This window comes from Agelaius tricolor, unplaced genomic scaffold (genome assembly GCF_023055355.1).
Source record: "Agelaius tricolor isolate 1412-34295 unplaced genomic scaffold, bAgeTri1.0.p SCAF_68, whole genome shotgun sequence".
Taxonomy (NCBI): domain Eukaryota; kingdom Metazoa; phylum Chordata; class Aves; order Passeriformes; family Icteridae; genus Agelaius; species Agelaius tricolor.
In genome coordinates, this window is record NW_027269328.1 from 184,367 (window position 1) to 201,929 (window position 17,563).

The 17,563-nt window shown below is 64.6% G+C and overlaps 2 protein-coding genes and 1 non-coding gene across 7 annotated transcripts; 2 read left to right on the top strand and 1 right to left on the bottom strand.

Annotated features, from left to right (window-relative positions):
• Positions 1-20: 20 nt before the first annotated feature.
• EIF2B4 (eukaryotic translation initiation factor 2B subunit delta) lies at positions 21-5,471 on the top strand. Of its 4 annotated transcripts, XM_071417227.1 has the most exons (13): positions 22-284; positions 378-421; positions 532-670; positions 1,080-1,289; positions 1,486-1,568; positions 1,766-1,857; positions 2,195-2,309; positions 2,573-2,649; positions 2,838-2,940; positions 3,131-3,258; positions 3,934-4,114; positions 4,832-5,012; positions 5,231-5,471. In XM_071417227.1, exons 1-13 carry the CDS (start codon positions 263-265, stop codon positions 5,428-5,430), a joined length of 1,575 nt encoding a protein of 524 aa, XP_071273328.1. In that variant the 5' UTR covers positions 22-262; the 3' UTR covers positions 5,431-5,471. The 4 variants fall into 4 exon arrangements, with proteins under 4 accessions (XP_071273327.1, XP_071273328.1, XP_071273329.1 ...); XM_071417226.1 differs by having other exon boundaries at positions 21-421; positions 1,083-1,289; XM_071417225.1 differs by having other exon boundaries at positions 24-421.
• Positions 5,472-5,606: 135 nt separating this feature from the next.
• GTF3C2 (general transcription factor IIIC subunit 2) lies at positions 5,607-17,504 on the top strand. Of its 2 annotated transcripts, XM_071417217.1 has the most exons (19): positions 5,607-6,526; positions 6,642-7,785; positions 7,928-8,243; positions 9,026-9,314; positions 9,809-9,903; positions 10,187-10,264; positions 10,514-10,612; positions 11,054-11,281; positions 11,502-11,613; positions 11,703-11,820; positions 13,724-13,755; positions 13,953-14,082; positions 14,579-14,723; positions 14,973-15,134; positions 15,569-15,656; positions 15,763-15,891; positions 16,064-16,195; positions 16,683-16,790; positions 16,899-17,504. In XM_071417217.1, the coding sequence occupies exons 2-19, from the start codon at positions 7,653-7,655 to the stop codon at positions 17,100-17,102; spliced, it is 2,598 nt and encodes an 865-aa protein (XP_071273318.1). In that variant the 5' UTR covers positions 5,607-6,526; positions 6,642-7,652; the 3' UTR covers positions 17,103-17,504. The 2 variants fall into 2 exon arrangements, with proteins under 2 accessions (XP_071273318.1, XP_071273319.1); XM_071417218.1 differs by lacking the exon at positions 10,514-10,612.
• LOC139584917 (U1 spliceosomal RNA) lies at positions 7,129-7,292 on the bottom strand. Its single transcript, XR_011676872.1, has one exon. It is a non-coding gene; the product is annotated as a U1 spliceosomal RNA (small nuclear RNA).
• Positions 17,505-17,563: the final 59 nt, after the last annotated feature.

Below are 17,563 nucleotides of genomic sequence, written 5' to 3' on the forward strand. Positions count from 1 at the left end.
CCGCTTCGCCCCGCTCCGCCCGCCCCGGGGCCGCCCCGCCGTGCCGTGCCCGCCCCGCCCCGAGCGGCCCCGCCGCGCCGCGGCTGCAGGCGCGCCCGCAGCGCGTGCCCGCGGCAGGACGGGACCGGGGGGCGGGGCCCGGAGGGAGCCCCGGGAACGGACCGGCCCGCACCGGGGGTGACGTCACCGCGTCACGGAGAGGAGCGGACGTGCGCGCTCATGTGGCGCCGCCTGGCCGGCAGAGGGCGCTGAGGGTGGCGCCATGGCGGAGTGGGAGCGTGAGGGTGAGTGCGGGACCGGACACGGGGACCGGCTCCGGGACACCGGGACTGGCTCCGGGGCGAGACCCGGCCGCGCTCACGCTCCCGGAATTCTAGATGGGAACCCCGAGGGAGCTGCGCCAGTGGCGGCGGGACCGCAGGTGAGCGGGGCCGGGGCCGGTGTGAGGCCGGGCTGCGGAGCGGGGCCGGGGCCGGTGTGAGGCCGGGCGGCGGAGCGGGGCCGGGACCGCCTGACGGTGTGTGCCCACAGGCGCCGGAGCTCTCCCGGGAGGAGAAGCTGCAGCTGCGGAAGGAGAAGAAGCAGCAGAAGAAGAAGAAGAGGAGCGAGAAGGGGCCGTCGGCCGAGCCCGCGGAGCTGGGTGCGCCCCCCGAAGCGGGGCAGCCGCGGGGTGAGCGCCGCCGTCTCCGCGGGGCCCTGAGCGGGGCAGCGCCGGGCCGGGCCCGCGGCTGTCCCGGGCTGGCAGCGCCCGGAGCCGGCCGTGTCTTCCAGCGGGACCCCTGGGGTGTAGCCCCGGTCCGGGCCCCGGTCTGAGCCCTCGGCCGGCCGCGCTGCCGTGGGGTTTGCAATACCGGGAGCGCGGGGCTGCCCCGGCGTGCCGTACCCCACCCCCGGCGTGCCGTACCCCACCCCCGGCGTGCCGTACCCCACCCCCGGCGTGCCGAGTCAGCTGCGCCGTGCCGAGGGCCTGGAGCCCCTCGAGGGCCTGGAGGGCTCTCCCTGTCGCGGGCTGCCCCTCGCACTGGGCTGCATCTCCCGGCCACACTGGGCACAGACTCCCCCTTCCTCCTCTCCCGCAGCAGCTGCTCAGCCCACGACCCCCCCCGCCCCGGCTGATGGCCACGGTGACGGCGAGAAACCCTCGGGGGGCAAGAGCAAAGCGGAGCTGCGAGCAGAGCGCCGGGCTAAGCAGGAGGCTGAGCGCGCCCAGAAGCAGGCCAGGAAGGCAGAGCTGAGCCAGGCAGCCACGATGGCCAAGCCCCGGCAGAGCCCCACCGAGCCCCAGTCCAGTAAGGCTGTCAGCACCACGGGGTGGTGAGCAGAGGGTGGGCGAGCAGGATGGCAGGGTCTGGTGTGGGCCCAGACGGGGGATGCCTGTGTGATCAATCTGTGCTCTGGGTTCTGCCTGTCCCTGGGTGCTGCCCTGCCTTCCCTGAATTTGGGCTGCACCAAAGCAGCTTGGCCTCATCCGAGCTGTCCTTGCAGTGGTGAAGCGGCTGCCGGAGCATGTGCAGGTGGATGACCCTGCTGCCCAGAGGAAGCTGGCCAAGAAGCTGGAGAGGCAGCAGGTAGGAGGAGGACTGGGTGACAGGCTGCACACTGGGGCAGCTGTGCTGCAGAGGGCCTGGGGGGCACATGGTGGGACTAGGGCCTGCTCTCTGAAGGGCAGAGGGGAACTTTGCGTGCCCTGAGCAAGTGCTGGGTGTGACTGGTGGCCCTGGAATAAGCAGAGCACTGGGTGAGCCATCACCACACTTGGCTGCAGGTACCTCTGAGGCAGGACTATGGCACCAAGGTCAACCTGTTCTCCCACCTGCACCAGTACAGCCGGAAGAAGCCACTGACGCAGCAGATGAGGTACAGGGCCTCCCCAGCCCAGGGCTCTGCTTTGGCTGGCCTGGCTGCAGGATGGCTATGGAGGAGGGGTGTCATAGTCCTGCATGTGGGATACACCTGATGGAGTGGTGGGGGACGTTTTGCTCGCTCTGGGGAGTGGCAGTAGGGACAGCCCAATATCTTTCCTTTGGGGAGAGTGCAGGGCCACAGGAGAGGGGGCTGTGGGGTGAGCCTGGCTCCTCAGGTTGGTGCCAGCCCCCTTCCTGGGCCGTCCCGTGGGTTGTTGGGCAGGATCTCATTGAGTTGAGTGTTCTGGGCCGCAGAGGTGCTGACAGCTCCCTCCCCCTGGTCCCTGCAGCATCCCCTCCACAGTGATCCACCCCGCAGTGATGCGCCTGGGCCTGCAGTACTCGCAGGGCATCATCAACGGCTCCAACGCCCGCTGCATCGCGCTGCTCGAGGTCTTCAAACAGGTACCTGAGCAGCCACCTGGCAGCAGGGCCTGTGTGCTGCGTGCAGGAGCGTGTTCTGTACCCTGACTGCTGGGGCTGTGTCTGTGGTCAGTCATCCTCAGCCTCTTCCTTTGGGTTGTGCCACGGCAGGGTCCTTGTGTGGCACTGCTGGTTTGAGTCCCTGGAGCAGCCTTTGTCACTCCGGGCAGCGTGTCAGGCTGTGCAGGATGTGGGTGCCCCAACATGTGTGTCCTGAGATCATACTCCCTTTCTTCTTGTCCCAGCTGATCCGGGATTACTCCACTCCCCCCAATGAGGAGCTGTCACGGGACTTGGTGGCCAAGCTGAAGCCACACATCAGGTGAGGGCTTCCAGTGCCAGAGCAGAGGGACCAAAGCTCTGCAGAGTGTGGTCCATTGTTCACCTCTCTGGGTTGGTGTCCACCCAAACTTTGGCTGACTTTCCTAGGCTTCTGCCTTCCTGCCTACCCTCCCTCTCCCTGTCTTAGCCCTCCAGGCTGCTTTGGAGCTAAGCCCATTTCTTCTGCAGCTTCCTGAACCAGTGCCGGCCTCTCTCAGCCAGCATGGGCAATGCCATCAAGTTCCTCAAGAAGGAGATCTCATGCCTGCCTGACACCCTGAGAGAGGATGAGGTGAGTGGCCTTGCTCAATGGCAGGCTCCAGGCCCTGGGTGAAGGAGCTGAGCAGGGATGGGATACAGACTCAGAAAGTGCTGCAGTGGAATTGAAAGCTTGTTGCTAGGAGGAAGAGCCTGATGCTGACCTGGCTCAAATCAGGGAGATGTTGAGAGCAAGAAAATCTGTATGTGATGTCTCTCCCCAGGCAAAGGAGAAGCTCCAGGACGTGATCGACAAATACCTGCGAGAGAAGATTGTCCTGGCAGCTGAGGCCATCTCAAGGTCTGCCTTTGAGAAGATCAATGACCACGACGTGATCCTGGTGTATGGATGGTGAGCACGGAGCACAGGCAGCTGATCCCATGGGGTAGGAGCAGGGAATGGAGCAGTGTGGGAGGTGAAGCTGTGCTGGTCCTGCAAGGGCTCAGCACTGTCCTACCTGGTGTGAAGTTGGATTCCAAGAACCCCAGAGCCACAGCTCCCTCCACCCAGGGCACTTACAGAACAGCCAGGGCTGTTCACTGGATTTTAAACAAACTGCAACAAAAGTCAAATGTCAGGAAGCAAAAATACAGAGTTTGCATCCCAAGAAGTAGAGGTGGGGAAAAGAACCAGAGATTGCTGCAGCAGGAGTCCAGGTATGCTGTGTATGCTGGGCAGAGCAAGGAGCAGGGGCAGGAGGCCAGTGCAGGCCAGGAGTGTGGTGAGAGGGTGTGGAGTGGCAGAGTCCCTTGTGCTGTCACAGACAGGGAGGTCAGTGCAGCTTCCAGGGAGGGCTGAGACCTTTCCCAGTGTGTGTCCTTGTGCAAGGGCAGGGAGACGTGCCCTGGGAGCCATCGTGGCAGAAGGGTTCTGGAGGGGCAGCACTCACCAGGATGAGGGTGGGTATGGGGATGAGGGTGGGTAGTGGGGATGATGAGGGTGGGTATGGGGATGAGGGTGGCATGGTGGCCAGGTGGGAGCCTGCTGTGGCGGGAGGGCGGCTCCTGACGGGAGGGCGCCCTGCAGCTCCTCGCTGGTGAACCGGACGCTGTGCGACGCCCACGCCAAGCAGGGCCGCGCGTTCCGCGTGATCGTGGTGGACAGCCGGCCGCGCCTGGAGGGCCGCGAGACGCTGCGCCGCCTGGTCCGGCACGGCATCCACTGCACCTACGTCATGATCAACGCCATCTCCTACGTGCTGCCCGAGGTGAGGGGCCTGCCCGGGCCGGGCAATGCGGGGTTTGTGAGGGCCCCCAGGACGAGGTCAGAGATGGGAATCTGACTCCAAGTGCTCAGAAGGCTGATATTATGTTATGGTATGTTACATCATATATCGTATCACATTATATTACATTACACTATGTTATATTACATTACGCTATATTACATTACATTATGTTATATTACATTACATTATATTGTATCATATCATATCTCATATCATATATATTATATCATACTATATCATATTATATATATATCACATTATACTACATTACACTATGTTATATTACATTATGTTATGTTATATCATCTCATATCATATATATTATATCATATATCATATTACATTATATTACATTAAGTTATATTAATCATATATTATATTATAATATTATGCTATATTAAAACTATACTAAAGAAAGAGAAAGGATACATCACAAGGTATAAGAAGAATGAATAATAGAAACCCGTGACTCCTCAGAGCCTTGACACAGCTGGACCATGATTGGTCATTAAATTAAAACAATTCACATGCTGGATGAACAATCTCCAAATCACATTCCAAAGCAGCAAAACAGGGAGAAGCTGAAGCTTTCCAGCTTCCCAGGAGAAGAAATGCTGGCAAAGGGAAAATGCCACGGTGACAGGGGAGGCTGCAGTGTGACCAAAGGTGCTGACAGAGCCTGTGTTTCCCCGGCAGGTGTCCAAGGTGCTGCTGGGAGCCCACGCTCTGCTGGCCAACGGCTCCGTCATGTCCCGCGTGGGCACCTCGCAGATCGCGCTGGTCTCCAAGGCTCACAACGTGCCCGTCCTCGTCTGCTGCGAGACGTACAAGTTCTGCGAGCGGGTGCAGACAGATTCTTTTGTCTCCAATGAGCTGGGTATGGCTTCTGTCCCTTTCCCCCCACCTGGCACCTCCTCTCCCAGTCCCTGCTGTGGACCACGACAGGCTGCTCGGCCCTGCCATCCCTCCTCCTGGGCAAGGGGTCACTTGCAGGCGGGGGCACGTGGCAGATGGTGGTGGTGTGTGCTGCTCCAGGGGCAGCATGGAGAGGTGCTGTCCCTCTCCCGATCCTGATTGCTTCTCCACTCTCTGCAGATGACCCTGATGACCTGATTGTGCTCCGGAAGGGCCAGGCCCAGCTTGGGGGCTGGGCAGAGAACAAGTCCCTACGGCTTCTTAACCTGGTCTATGATGTGACGCCCCCAGACCTGGTAGATTTGGTCATCACAGACTTGGGCATGATCCCCTGCACCTCAGTGCCTGTGGTCCTGCGCGTGAAGAATGTGGATCAGTAATCAGAGCAGCTGCATGGACACTAATAAACCAGGCCCCAGTACTCTGTGTGTGCCATCTGTGGTGTGGCAGAGCCCTGGCACCCATGTCATCCATGTCACCGCTGGCACAGCTCTGCACCTTCCTTGGGGCCTCTCCTCCCACTCCAGGCTGCAGCCATAGATGAGTCTTCCCTGTCCTTATGCCCCTTCTGTGGGGAAGCGATGACAGTGTGGCGATGGGCCCTGGCTTACCCTCCTCGGAGATCTGGTGGCACTCGTGTGCTTCTGGCGGACCCCGAGCTGGGCTGGTGGGGGACGGCCCGGGTCCCTCTGGAACCAGCCCCGGAGAGGGCCCGTACCCGCGGGGCCGGCCGGTCGGCGGGCGGTGCCCCGGGGCCCGAGCAGGAGGGGCACTGGCGCGCGGCTCCCGGACCGCCGGGGGCGGCTCCCGGACCGCCGGGGGCGGGGCCTGTCTCCGGGGGTGGGGCTATGCAAATCGCACCGCTGCTCTGGCAGGGCCAACGGAGTCCTCATGGGGCGTGCCCATGCAAATTAGATCCCGCCGCGCGGCATGACGGGACAGCCCCTCAGAGACCCCGCTGCCCTCGCGTGTGCGGGCCGGGCCGGGCCGAGCGGGAGCTGCGGACTCACAGCGCAGGGAAGGAACTAATACCGGGCAGGTCGCTGCACCCCGGGTGTGCTGGCCCGTGCGACATCACCACTGCAGCGTGACTGAATAATTTGTGTTAGGGGAGATTGTCCTCGCATTCTCCCTGATTTCGTTGTTTCGAGGGGGAGCTGTAATCAGGTAATGTGGACATGTTGTTTGTTGGTATTCCCAACTGCAGCCGCCAGGATCGTTTACAGACGCAGCAGCAGTGTTGCAAGCCCGACTCCACGGGGCCTCGGTGCCCATCCCTGCCCCACTCCATGTCTGCAGAAGCGGCCCAGCCTCGCCTCTCCAGGCTCCGGCCCGCAGGTCCAGCAGCGCCACCGGCCCGACTGCGCGCTCGGTGGGACTCGGGTTAGCGTCCCGGCCAGCCCTCCGACCTCGCGGGAGGGACAGACAGGGGCAGAGACTTGGTCCGACTCGGGGCGCGCCAAATTCCCGCTCTCTGTAAGTCCGGCTGAACTCGCGGACTCGGCCGGGTGTGACCCACACAGTGCTCACCGAGCAGCACCCGGTTCCCGGCGAGGACCCCTTTCACCGGAGTGTTTCCCTGCTCCTGCAGACACGGCGTGGAACAGGCCGGGATCATCCCACCTTCGATGGCAGCAGTCCATGAGCGAGCCCCCTTTAGGGATCTGCTGCCAAGTACTGCAGGTAATGGGATATGTCTCCCGGGCACCGGCACGGCCTGTGGAGAGTGCGCCGTGGGATGCCCCTGAACCCACGGCTACCCTCGAGCCGCACACCGAGAGCACGACCGGACCGCCCTCGCTGCTTTCCCGTCCTGCTGGGGAATCCCAGACCCCTCGCGGGTCGCCTCCTGCACACCCCCGGGTCCCAGATCCTGCGACTCCCGTGTGCATCACCCCATCCTCAATGCAGCGCCGGGTGGACACTGCCCTGCCACCACTCACGGCTACAGCGCCCGCCCAACGCTTTAGGCTTCGCTGGACGTCGAGGATCAGCGAGAGTACGGAATGCACAAATTTAAGTGGGTACTTATCCCCACAAGTTTTATCATTACTTAACTCTGTCATTTACAGCCAAGCCAGGGGAGAGCGCGAACGCAGTCCCCCACTACCACAAATTATGCAGTCGAGTTTCCCGCATTTGGGGAAATCGCAGGGGTCAGCACACCCGGAGTGCAAGGGATGAGCCTCGCCCTGGGAAAACCACCTGCCTGATCATGGTGTCTCCCCTGCCAGGTAAGTATGCCCGAATCTCCCCAGCGCCCGCTTCCGGCGCCCGCCGCACGCCCGATAGGACACGCCCGGCCCCAGCCCGGCCCCGACACCGCCCGGCCCCACGCTGCGGCCCGGCCCGCACGGTTCGGCACGGCCCGGCCCGCGCCAAGCCCGCGGACGCGCCAGGACAGCGCGGGCACGGCGCGGGCTCGGGCCCGGCATGCCGCGCGGCGGGGACAAATCTGCATGGACACGCCCCGTAAGGGCCGGTTAATGGCCAGGCCCACTCACACTCGTCGCGTCCTTTTGATGTCATCAATTGGCCGTCACCGCTTCCGGTTCGGTGCTGGCGGCGCGGCGCGCACCGGGCGGCGGCTCTGGGAGCCCCGATGGCGTCAAGCGCCGCCCGCGGGCCGCCGTGCCGGGAGCGGAGCGGCCGGGAGCGGCCGGGACGACGATCGGGTTCTGCCGGGCGGAGCCGGAGCCGTAGTGGGGAGCGGGAGGTTGAGCAGAGAGCGCTCCGTATGTACCAAGGGGGGGCGGAGCGAGGAGGGAGCGCTCCCCGGGGTGCGAGGGGGTGCCGCCGTGCCCGGTGCTGCGGGACACCGAGTCGTGCCGAGGGGCCTTGCTGCGTGCTGGCGCTAACCGCGGTGTTTTGGGGCAGGGGAGGAGCTGCCGGCGGGAGCTCTGGACGGTGAGGATGGAGCAGCAGCCGCCAAATCCCCGAGGAAACCGGGGCGGCCCCGAGCCGGTCCCGACGGCGCGGCGGAGGGGCGCGGCGAGAGCTCCGCCAACGGGGCAGTGGCGGCGCCGCGGGCTGGCGGGCGGCGCGGCAGGAAGGGCAAGGCCGAGGTGCTGCTGCTGGAGCTGTCCCGGGCACCGGAGCCCCTCCGGGCGGAGAAGGCGCTGGGCGCCGGCGAGGACGGGAACGCCCCCGAGAGCCCGCGGGGCGGGCGGCCCAAGAGGAGGGCGGCCAAAGTGTAAGTGGGGGTGGCCCGGGGGTACCGTGCTCTAGAGACACGTGAGAGAGCGGGAATAGTTCAGGTTGGATAAGAAAAGGCTCCAGGAAGACCTCAGAGCCTCTTAAAGGGGCACAGAAAAGTTGGAGAGGCCTTTGGACAAGGGTTGTAGGGACAGAACACAGGGAATGGCTTTCCACTGCGAGGGTTAGGTGGGATTTTGGGAATAAATCCCTCCCTTTGGGGGTGGGCAGGCCTTGGCACAGGCTGTCCGAAGAAGCTGTGGCTGCCCCATCCCTGGAAGTGTTCAAGACCAGGTTGGATGGGCCTTGGAGCAGCCTGGGCTCGTGGAAGGTGTCCCAGCCCATGGCAGGAGGTGGAACTGGATGAGCTTTAGGATGTCTCCCACCCCAAACCATTCCCTGATTTCATGATTCTTGGATGGAATCTGTGTCCCCAGAGGGTCTCAGTGTCTGCCCTGTAGGACTTTGTCCCCTGCTGGTGGGATGTACTGATTCCTCACAGACCAATCCTTTCCCACTTTAGGGAATGTGTTTGGATCCAGGAGCCCCTGGCAGGGCGCAGCAGCTGCCTGTGGCAGGAGGAATTTCCTTGCTTCCTGACAGAGCAGGAGGAATTGTTGGTGGTAGCAGGGCGAGCTGCAGGGAGTTCAGGGTGGGGGAGGCTGGCGCTCAGGCTCAGCTCATTGCCCCGAGCACCACGGCCTGGGGGAGGGAGGGCGGCAGGGCTGGCCCACCCGTGCCGGGCTGTGCTCACCTGCAGGTGCTGCCCTGGCCTTGCAGGGCCCTGCTGTACCTGCAGGAGCTGGCCGAGGAGCTGATGCCGGCGTGCCAGCCCCCTGCTCCCGCCAAAGAGCCCGAGCGCGGCCAGAGCAAGCGCCGCAGGAGGAGGAGGAGGGAGGAGGACACGGACAGCGACGACCCCGCCCGGGACGCTGACTTCGTGCCCTCGCAGGAGGTGCTGCAGGCAGAGGAGGAGGAGGAGGAGGGCAGCGACACTCTCAACAGCGAGGCATCAGAGCCAGACCTGGAGACACCCCGAGGGCACGGCGGGAGGACGGCGGCCACGGGGGTGAGGGCAGGGCTGGGGCTCTGCCTGGGTCCCTGTTTGTCCCTGCACCCACAGCTCCAGGTGGCCCTGCTGTCCCACAGGGTCCTTGTTTGTCCCTGCACCCACAGCTCCACATGGCCCTGCTGTCCCACAGGGTCCCTGTTTGTCCCTGCACCCACAGCTCCAATGGCCCTGCTGTCCCACAGGGTCCCTGCTGCCAGGGACAGGGTGGCACATGGGGAGGCACAGGGCCGGTGGGAGCCCCGGGTGGTGGGAGCCGGGACAGGAGCTCTGGGAGAGGGAGCAGGGCCTGCACTCCTGCTGGAGCAGGGGGAGGTGGAGGCAGGTCCTGAGGGGTCCTGGCCTCCTGGGAGTTCCCCCAGGGGCTGTGTGTCTGCAGCCCAGTGCTGACAGTGGCTGGGGAGGGCTCTGTTCTCGGGGGCTGTGGTGGTTCCCTCTGGGACAGGTGGTCCCCCAGGGCTCAGGGCCTGCTCTGAGTCTGCTCTTGTGCCCAGAGATCCAAGCCCCAGTGCCGAGGCCTCGCCCCCAACGGCTTCCACAACTCCATCATGGCCCCAGTGGAGAAGAGCTCCAGCCTTACCTGCAGCCTGTGAGTGGGAACTCGGGGTGCTCGAGGCTCAGGGGGCTGCAGGGGCAGTGGGTGTGTCCTGGTGCCACCACTGGCACAGGTGCAAGGCTGAAGGAGCACGTGCCTCGGGAATGTCACTGTTCTGCTGGGGTGGGAGGGCTGCCAAGGGCAGGGGTGTGCTGCAGAAGGGGAGGCTGTGCCACAGCATGCAGGCAGGGGTGCTGCTCGTGCCTGGGGAGGGCTGTGAGGAGGGTGCTGGACATGCCCGTGCAGGGCCATGGCTGAGCTCTGGCGTGCCCTGCAGGCGGGAGCAGAAGCACTCGCAGTGGGAGTTCCCTGACTGGATCCCAGTGGCACACAGGTGGATGTGTCTCTCTGACAGGTACCCTGGGAGCAGGGAGGGAGCAGGGCCAAAGGAAAAGTGGGGCAGGTCCCAGCAGTGGCTGGGGTGAGCAAGGGGATGGGTGGCCTGTGCTCCCCCACCCCTCTGTGTGTCTGCTGTGGGCTTTGGGGGTCTCTTGGGTTTGGCTGTGGAGGAACACGGCGGGCAATGGGGCCTGTGTGGGGGCTGGGATGGTGCTGGGGTGGTTGGGGAGGGATGGGAGAGCTGCTCTCACTTGTGCCTGCACAGCGAGGCTGCCCCGTACCTGCCCGCAGAGGAGAAGTCTCCCCTCTTCTCCATCCAGCGCGAGGGCATCAAGGACGATGGTGCCTTGTACAGGCTGAACAGGTGTGTGATGGGGTGTCCCCAGGACAGCAGGCTGCTTGTGGCCTGTCAGGGTGTCCCCAGGCCCAGAGGGACAGTGGCTGTCAGGGTGTCCCTAGGCCCAGAGGGACAGTGGCTGTCAGGATTAGGGTCAGGGTGTCCCTAGGCCCAGAGGGATGGTGGCTGTCAGGGTGTCCCCTGCCTGGCACGGCAGTGACTGTCAGGTGTCCCCTGGCCCAGAGGGATGGTGGTGGTTAGGGTTAGCATGTCCCCAGGCCCAGAGGGACAGTGGCTGTCAGGATTAGGGTCAGGGTGTGCCCAGGCCCAGAAGAACGGTGGCTGTCAGGTGTCCCCAGGCCTGTCTGGACCAGGGTTACCCCAGGGCTGCACCCATGGGTTGGGCACCCTGGGGTGCCGCCAGCCCCTGGCCCAGCTCTCAGAAGCCCTCACCCCTGTGCCCCCCAGGTTCAGCTCTCTGCAGCCCCACCCGGAGCGCCGGGATGTCTCATTCTTCGTGGGCGGCCCGGTGTGGGCCATGGCGTGGTGCCCGACCCCGGAGGGCTCCGCAGCCCCGCAGTTCGTGGCCGTGTCCTGCCACAGGAGCATGGAAGAGACCCACAGCGTGTCTGGGCTTCACTCAGGCCCTGCCCTCCTGCAGCTCTGGGACCTGGGCACGCTGCAGACAGAGCAGGGGTGAGTGGCCAGGCCTGGGGCTGGGCCCTGCCTTGATCTTGTGTCCCTCCATGGCTGTGTGGGTGGTGAGGCTTGGCCTCTCCAGAGCCACCAGCCCCAGCCTGAGCCCCGAGGAGGCTGTGCTGCTGGCCAGCTCTGCTGCTGCTGGTGTACCCTGGAGTGTATTGGAGCTGCTGGGCACCGGCTGCCATGTTACTCATGGCCAAACTCCCACCCACAGCTCTCCCAGCAAGGCCAGGCTGGCTTATGCCATCGCTGCTGACCATGGCTGTGTGTGGGACATGAAGTTCTGCCCCAGTGGTGCCTGGGAGCCGCCCACTGCAGCCCGCATGGTGAGTGCTGCTCAGGGGCTGCCCCTGGGCTCCCCGAGGGTCCTGGGAGGTGCCCCCATCCCTGTCTGAGCCCGTCTGTCCATCCCCAGCACCCCGAGATGAGCCGGCTGGGCCTGCTGGCCGCTGCCTTCTCGGACGGCAGGGTGGTGGTGTATGCCCTGCCGCACCCCGAGGCCCTGCACCACGCCAAGGCAACCCAGGTAAAAGGTAGGAAGAGCCACACCGCCAAGCAGGGCGTTCTGGCCCTCCTCCACCCGTGCCAGGGTGGGACTGCCAGCCCTGGGCTGGGCACCTCTGTCCACAGGAGCCTGCTGTGCTGGGGAGCTGCCAGCAGGGCTGTGCCCAGCCTGGGAGCTGCATGGTGGGGAATGGGGGCCCTGCTGCCCCCAGCCTGGCATCTGCCACAGGGATAGTGTGGCATCCAAGCCTGGCATCTGCCACAGGGATAGTGTGGGATCCCAGGCTGCTTTTTGGTGCTGGGGGTCTGCTTTGAGTACCCTTGTGCCCAGAGATCCAAGCCCCAGTGCCAAAGCCTTGCTTCAAGCAGTTTCTATAATTCCATTGTGGAATACCAGGGGAGGAGGGCTCCAGCCTTACCTGGGGCTCATCCAGAAGGGCCCACAGCCTGTGTGAGAGGAGGCCACGTGCTGAGTGCTGCTCTGGGTCTGTCTCAGGGACGCTGCAGCAGCCTGGCTGGGATGTAGCTCAGTGCGGGCAGCCCCTGGGAGCTGGGCGCTGGGAGGGGGCTCTCAGCAGCATCACTGTGGCCACAGCGGGCTGCAGGGTGTGGCAGTGCAGTCACAAAGTGTGTCCCCAGCCATTCCCCATCTCCCTGCTGCCAGAGCTGCTCCCTCCAGTCTGCTCCATGTGTGAGGACAGGACAGGGAGAGCTGGGCCAGCTCAGGCTAATGGTGCCTGTAATGACTGTGCCGGGCTGAGCGGGATTGATGGCCGGCGCGTGCTGGCGGTGGGCACTGAGCCGTGACCAGCACACAGCCCTCCCTCCTGGCAGTGGGGAATGGCTCCCTGTGCCCCCCCAGGCTGGCTGTGGGCACTGAGCCGTGGCCAGCACACAGCCCTCCCTCCTGGCAGTGGGGAATGGCTCCCTGTGCCCCCCATGCCCCCCCGAGCTGGCTGTGCCCGCGCTGCTGCAGGTGCCTGGCGCTGCCACAGCCCCTGGGGCACGTCGTGAAGGGCCCCCCCATCATTGGCTGCGGCTGCACACACAGTCCTTGTGCTCAGGGCTGGGCTGGAGCTGCTCTCCAGCCACAGCAGCAGCGCCAGGCTGTGCTGACAGGCCCTGCTGGGGGCTGCCAAACTGTGCTGAGGCACTGGGGACCCCCATCCCTGTGCTGTCCCTGGGGCACTGGGGACCCCCATCCCTGTGTTCCTGCCTGGCAGAGCTGGGGTTGGTACTGCATCCTGGCTGTCACAGCTGTGGCCAGGAGGATGCACAGCTTCTCCGTATCTCCCCCCATGGCTGCCAGGCTCCAGGCTGTGACGTGCCTGTCACTGTGCTGGGGGACAGCCCCACACTGGGGGTCAGGGACCCCAGGTCCAATGGATGTGGGACAGGTCCCCACAGCTCCCCTCTTGCTGGGGGAGGATTCTCTGGTAGACAGAGCTGGTGCATTGTGCTCCTGTGGGTATCCTGCCCTGAGCTGTTGGGTGTTGGGTCTCTGCAGCCTGCCCTGCCCTGGAGTGCTGCCAGGCTGCTCCAGTCCTGTCAGCCATGGAGCAGATACCCTGCACAGCTGCTCCCTGCCTCCCTGCAGTGCTCAGAGTCAGGTCTGGCCCCTATATGTCACCGTGTCATCTCAGCCTTGGTGCTGGCCATGGTGGGGCAGGCGCCCATCATCTCTCCCTGCACAGTGTTTCAGGGGCTGCTGCCTCCAGCACAGAGGCAGGCCTGGCTCCTGGGGGCCCTGTGCCACCTGTTTGCTCCTCCCTGTGCTTCAGCTCCTGCTGTGCTGGGGTCACTGCTCTGGGGAATGGTGGGACAGGGACTGGGAGCCCTGGCCAGGGCCGTGAGGAGCTGCAGTCCAGGCTCCAGGCAGGGAGCTCCCAGGACAGCCAAAGCCTGCCCTGACCCCCTTCTGCTCTCTTCTAGATGGGTCCCTCCACAAGCACCTTATCTGCAAGGTCAGTGTTCCCTGCCATGGTGATCCCTGTCAGGTTCCCCAGCAAGCCCCCAGCGTGCAGGTGGCACAGCCTGGGGAGCCGAGGCACCTGCAGAGTGTTGGAGGGGCAGAGCACGGCAGTGCTGTGCCCACCTCAGGCCTTGGGGCACGGGTGGCACCGTGCAGGGCTGTGACCCAGGGCTCTCCCTTGGCCCCCAGGTGCAGTGCATCACCACGCTTCAGGTGGGCTCCGTCCAGGCAGGTCATGCATCTGAGTGTGGGCAGTGCCTCAGTCTCTCCTGGATGCCTTCCAAGCCCCACCATCACCTGGCAGCAGGGTTTTATGACGGTGAGTCTCTTTCTGTGCCCTGCAGCAGCACTGGGGGAGCAGCCCTCGCCCTGGCAGAGGCACTGCAGCCTCAGCTGCTCAGCCTCAGCTGGTGCTGGAACCTCTGCCCAGCCCTGGCTCAGGGGGAGGCTTCTCTGGGCTGGCTGTTGTCACTCTGACATACCTTCAGGCTGGTCACTGATCATCCCTGTCTGTGCCTCTGGGCTTGTCCACATCTGTTGAACTTGCCTGGGTGGAATTTTCTGCTGGGCTTGCAGTGATCCACAGCTCTGTGCTATGTTGCCAGGACCTGCTACCATGCTGTCTGCTTGGAGTCCCAGCTCCAGCCTGGCCCCTGTGGCCCTGCCTGAGCCCTGTCCCGCTCTCAGCCGCAGCCCCAGCTCCAGCCTGGCTGCTGTGCTGTGCAGCTCCCACAGCCCTGCCTGTGCTGCTGCTGGTCCCCTGCTGAAGCACCTGTGCCGTTGTCAGTGCCTCATGGACACAAGTCTTTCCACAGGCACCGTGGCAGTGTGGAACCTGCTCACCAAATCCCTGCTGCAGTGCGTGCACCAGCCGGACGCCTCCCTCAAGCTCTACCCTTTCCGGTGCTTCCTGGCCCATGACCAGGCAGTCCGGAGCATTGAGTGGTGCAAGGCTGACAGGTGAGGGCAGGAGCAGCCACAGGTGCTGCCAGGAGAGAGCTTCCTCCTGCAGAAGAAGCTCTTTTGTGCAGAAGGGCTTGAGAGGCCGTGGTGCCAATGGTCCTCTCTGCAGCACCAGAGGGGTTGGGTTGGGCTTTCCTGGGTGAGGGCAGTGGAGCCACTGCAAGGCTGGGGCCACCTGGGCCCTGTGCTGGGCCAGGGCACGGCTCAGTGCCGGGCTCTCAGTGCTGCCTTTCTGCTGCTTCTCAGCAATTTCCTGGTGACGGTGGGCAGCGACCGCAAGATCAAGTTCTGGGACCTGCGGCGGCTCTACGAGCCCATCAACAGCATCAAGCGCTTCCTGAGCACCGAGGTGGCCTGGCTGCTGCCCTACAACGGCATCACCGTGGCCCAGGACAACTGCTACGCCCCGTGAGTGCTGGGGGCCAGACCTGCTGCCAGGCCTGGTCCAGCTTCCCTGGGGCCCCTCTGGCTTCCCCCTCCCTGGGACTGTGCAGCTGTGCGATGGCAGGGGCAGGCTCTACTTGTGTCACACCGCAGCAGCAAAGTGTGGCATCCCCTCTGCCATGCCACCCTGAGGCAGAGGCAGGGTGGGCCAGGGCATGGCCTACCCCTGGACCGGGCAAGAGGTGTGCTGCTAAAGGGGTTTGGGAACTCAGTGAGTCCTTGGCCTCTGGGAGCTGCCTTGCCTGTGCTTGCTCTGGACTCTGTGCCGTGCTGCTGGAGCAGAAACAGCCCCCTCACCCTGGGCCAGTTCTGTGGGGAGGTGGCTGTGCCTGGCTCTCACATCCCTGGTGACAGCAGAGTTAGGCACCCCAGGCCTCATTCTGTGCCTTCCACCACAGGTATGGGCTCTGTGGGATCCACTACATCGACGCTGGGTACCTGGGCTTTAAGGCCTATTTTGTGGCCCCTCGCAAGGGCACCGTGTGGGTAAGGGCCAGGGCAGGGCCACTCTGTCCCAGTGGCCAGCTCAGAGCCAGCTGGGGCCCAGGGCTTGTGGTGGGAGCCCCGTGCCCTCAGCCCTCTGTCCCTGCAGAGCATCTCTGGCTCGGACTGGCTGAACACGGTGGCTGCGGGTGACATCACCGGCGAGCTGGTGGCAGCGGTGTTGCCTGACCTGGCTGTCAACCCCCTCAACATCAAGCGCTCCTCAGACCGCAGATTTGTAAGAGACCATCGCTCCTGGGGGGCTCAGCCCAGCACACAGGGCCAGCAGGGGCAGGGGACCACAGGAGAAATGTCCTGGGCCCCCATCCCACTGGTGCCTGGTGGTGCCTGTCTGCAGAGGAGCAGCAGGATCTGTGCCCGCCCTCCCCTGAGCTGCCTCTCCCCCACAGCCCGTGTACAAAGCTGACCTGCTGCCGTGCAGCCCTGAGGGGCCCGAGGGCAGCGAGCAGGCCCTGCCCAGGACCCATCGCTACAGCGAGATGGCAGCCAGGAGCTACCTCCGCTTCCTGGACACCGACCTGGTACAAGAGGCTGGGGCAGCCAGGGTCTGACCCCGAGCAGGGCTGGGGGGCTGTGGCTGGGCAGGGGGGGATGGCAGGGCTGGCCCCGAGCAGGGCTGGGGGGCTGTGGCTGGGCAGGGGGTGGCAGGGTCTGACCCCAAGCAGGAATGGTGGAGCTGTGGCTGGGCAGGGGGTGGCAGGATCTGACCCTGAGCAGGGCTGGGGGGCTGTGGCTGGGCAGGGGATGGCAGGGTCTGACCCCCGAGCAGGGTTGGGGGGCTGTGGCTGGGCAGGGGGTGGCAAGGTCTGACCCCAAGCAGGAATGGTGGGGCTGTGGCTGGGCAGGGGATGGCAGGGTCTGACCCCGAGCAGGGCTGGGGGGCTGTGGCTGGGCAGGGGGTGGCAGGGCCAACAGATGCTGCTGGGGCAGGGCTGAGGTCGTGGTGCATGCGCTGCTCCTGCCCTGGGCCCACAGGCCCTGGGACCAAGGTGGTGCCTCCATTTGCAGCGCAGCTTCCAGAACTTCCCGAGCCGGGAGCCCATGCGGCGCATGCACGTGCAGGAGCTGAAGGCAGAGCTGAGCCTCGACCGCCTGCAGCTGGAGGCCCTGCACAAGGTGGGTGTGCCACGTGAGCCCCAGCCCTGTGCTCAGGTGGCTCTGCTCTGCTCTGGGGCCGAGTCCCAGCACCCAGCCCTGTCCCTTAGGGGCTCCTTTCTCCCACAGGTGCGCTTCAGCCCCAACCTGGACTCGCAGGGCTGGCTGGTGTCGGGTGGGCAGGCGGGCATTGTGCGGGCACACTGCCTGGCAGGGCTGGCCTCTGTGGGCCACCAGCTGCTCCCAGAGTGCCAGGCCCGCTTCAGCGTCCTCTATGGGGACACACCCAGCAGCCCTGGCCCCCCTGAGCCCTCCCTGCTGCCAGGGGAGTAGGGTGTCAGTGCCTCACCTGGGCAGGGCTTGGGGCTGGGCCAGCTGTGCTGGCATGGGGCTGTGGGCCCTCTCGGTGCTGCTTTCCTGATGGATGTCTGCTGCAGGGGGACAGCTGCTCCCAGCCATTCCCTGGGATGCTCTGGACACTCGTCCTCATGCTCTGGGCCTGGAAGGGTCTGTCTGCACCGTTTGGTCTGAGCTGGGCAGGGGTGGTGGGACTTGGCGTGGCCAGGGCTGAGCTGTGGGTGTGACCCTGTGGAAGCCCCGTGGGCTCCACCAGCGTGGAGCTGTGCTTGTGCTCGCCTCCATGCCCAGTGAGTGCCCGAGGGCGGGGAGGAGCCGTGGAGTCGCTCACATTGAGCTGGTGTTCAGCTGTGCAGAATAAACGTGGTTGGTTTTGTATGGCTGTGGTGGTACTGGCACCTGGGCAGGTGTGGCTGGTAGCTGTGGCTGTAGGGACC

Coding starts and splice junctions, on each gene's coding strand:
- EIF2B4 (XM_071417225.1), top strand. CDS start 263: ATGGCGGAGTGGGAGCGTGAGGGTGAGTGCGGGACCGGACACGGGGAC. Junction 671..1,079: donor CGAAGCGGGGCAGCCGCGGG/GTGAGCGCCGCC, acceptor CCTCTCCCGCAG/CAGCTGCTCAGCCCACGACC. Junction 1,290..1,485: donor CCCCACCGAGCCCCAGTCCA/GTAAGGCTGTCA, acceptor CTGTCCTTGCAG/TGGTGAAGCGGCTGCCGGAG.
- GTF3C2 (XM_071417217.1), top strand. CDS start 7,653: ATGGCGTCAAGCGCCGCCCGCGGGCCGCCGTGCCGGGAGCGGAGCGGC. Junction 10,265..10,513: donor TGGATGTGTCTCTCTGACAG/GTACCCTGGGAG, acceptor GTGCCTGCACAG/CGAGGCTGCCCCGTACCTGC. Junction 13,756..13,952: donor ACAAGCACCTTATCTGCAAG/GTCAGTGTTCCC, acceptor CTTGGCCCCCAG/GTGCAGTGCATCACCACGCT.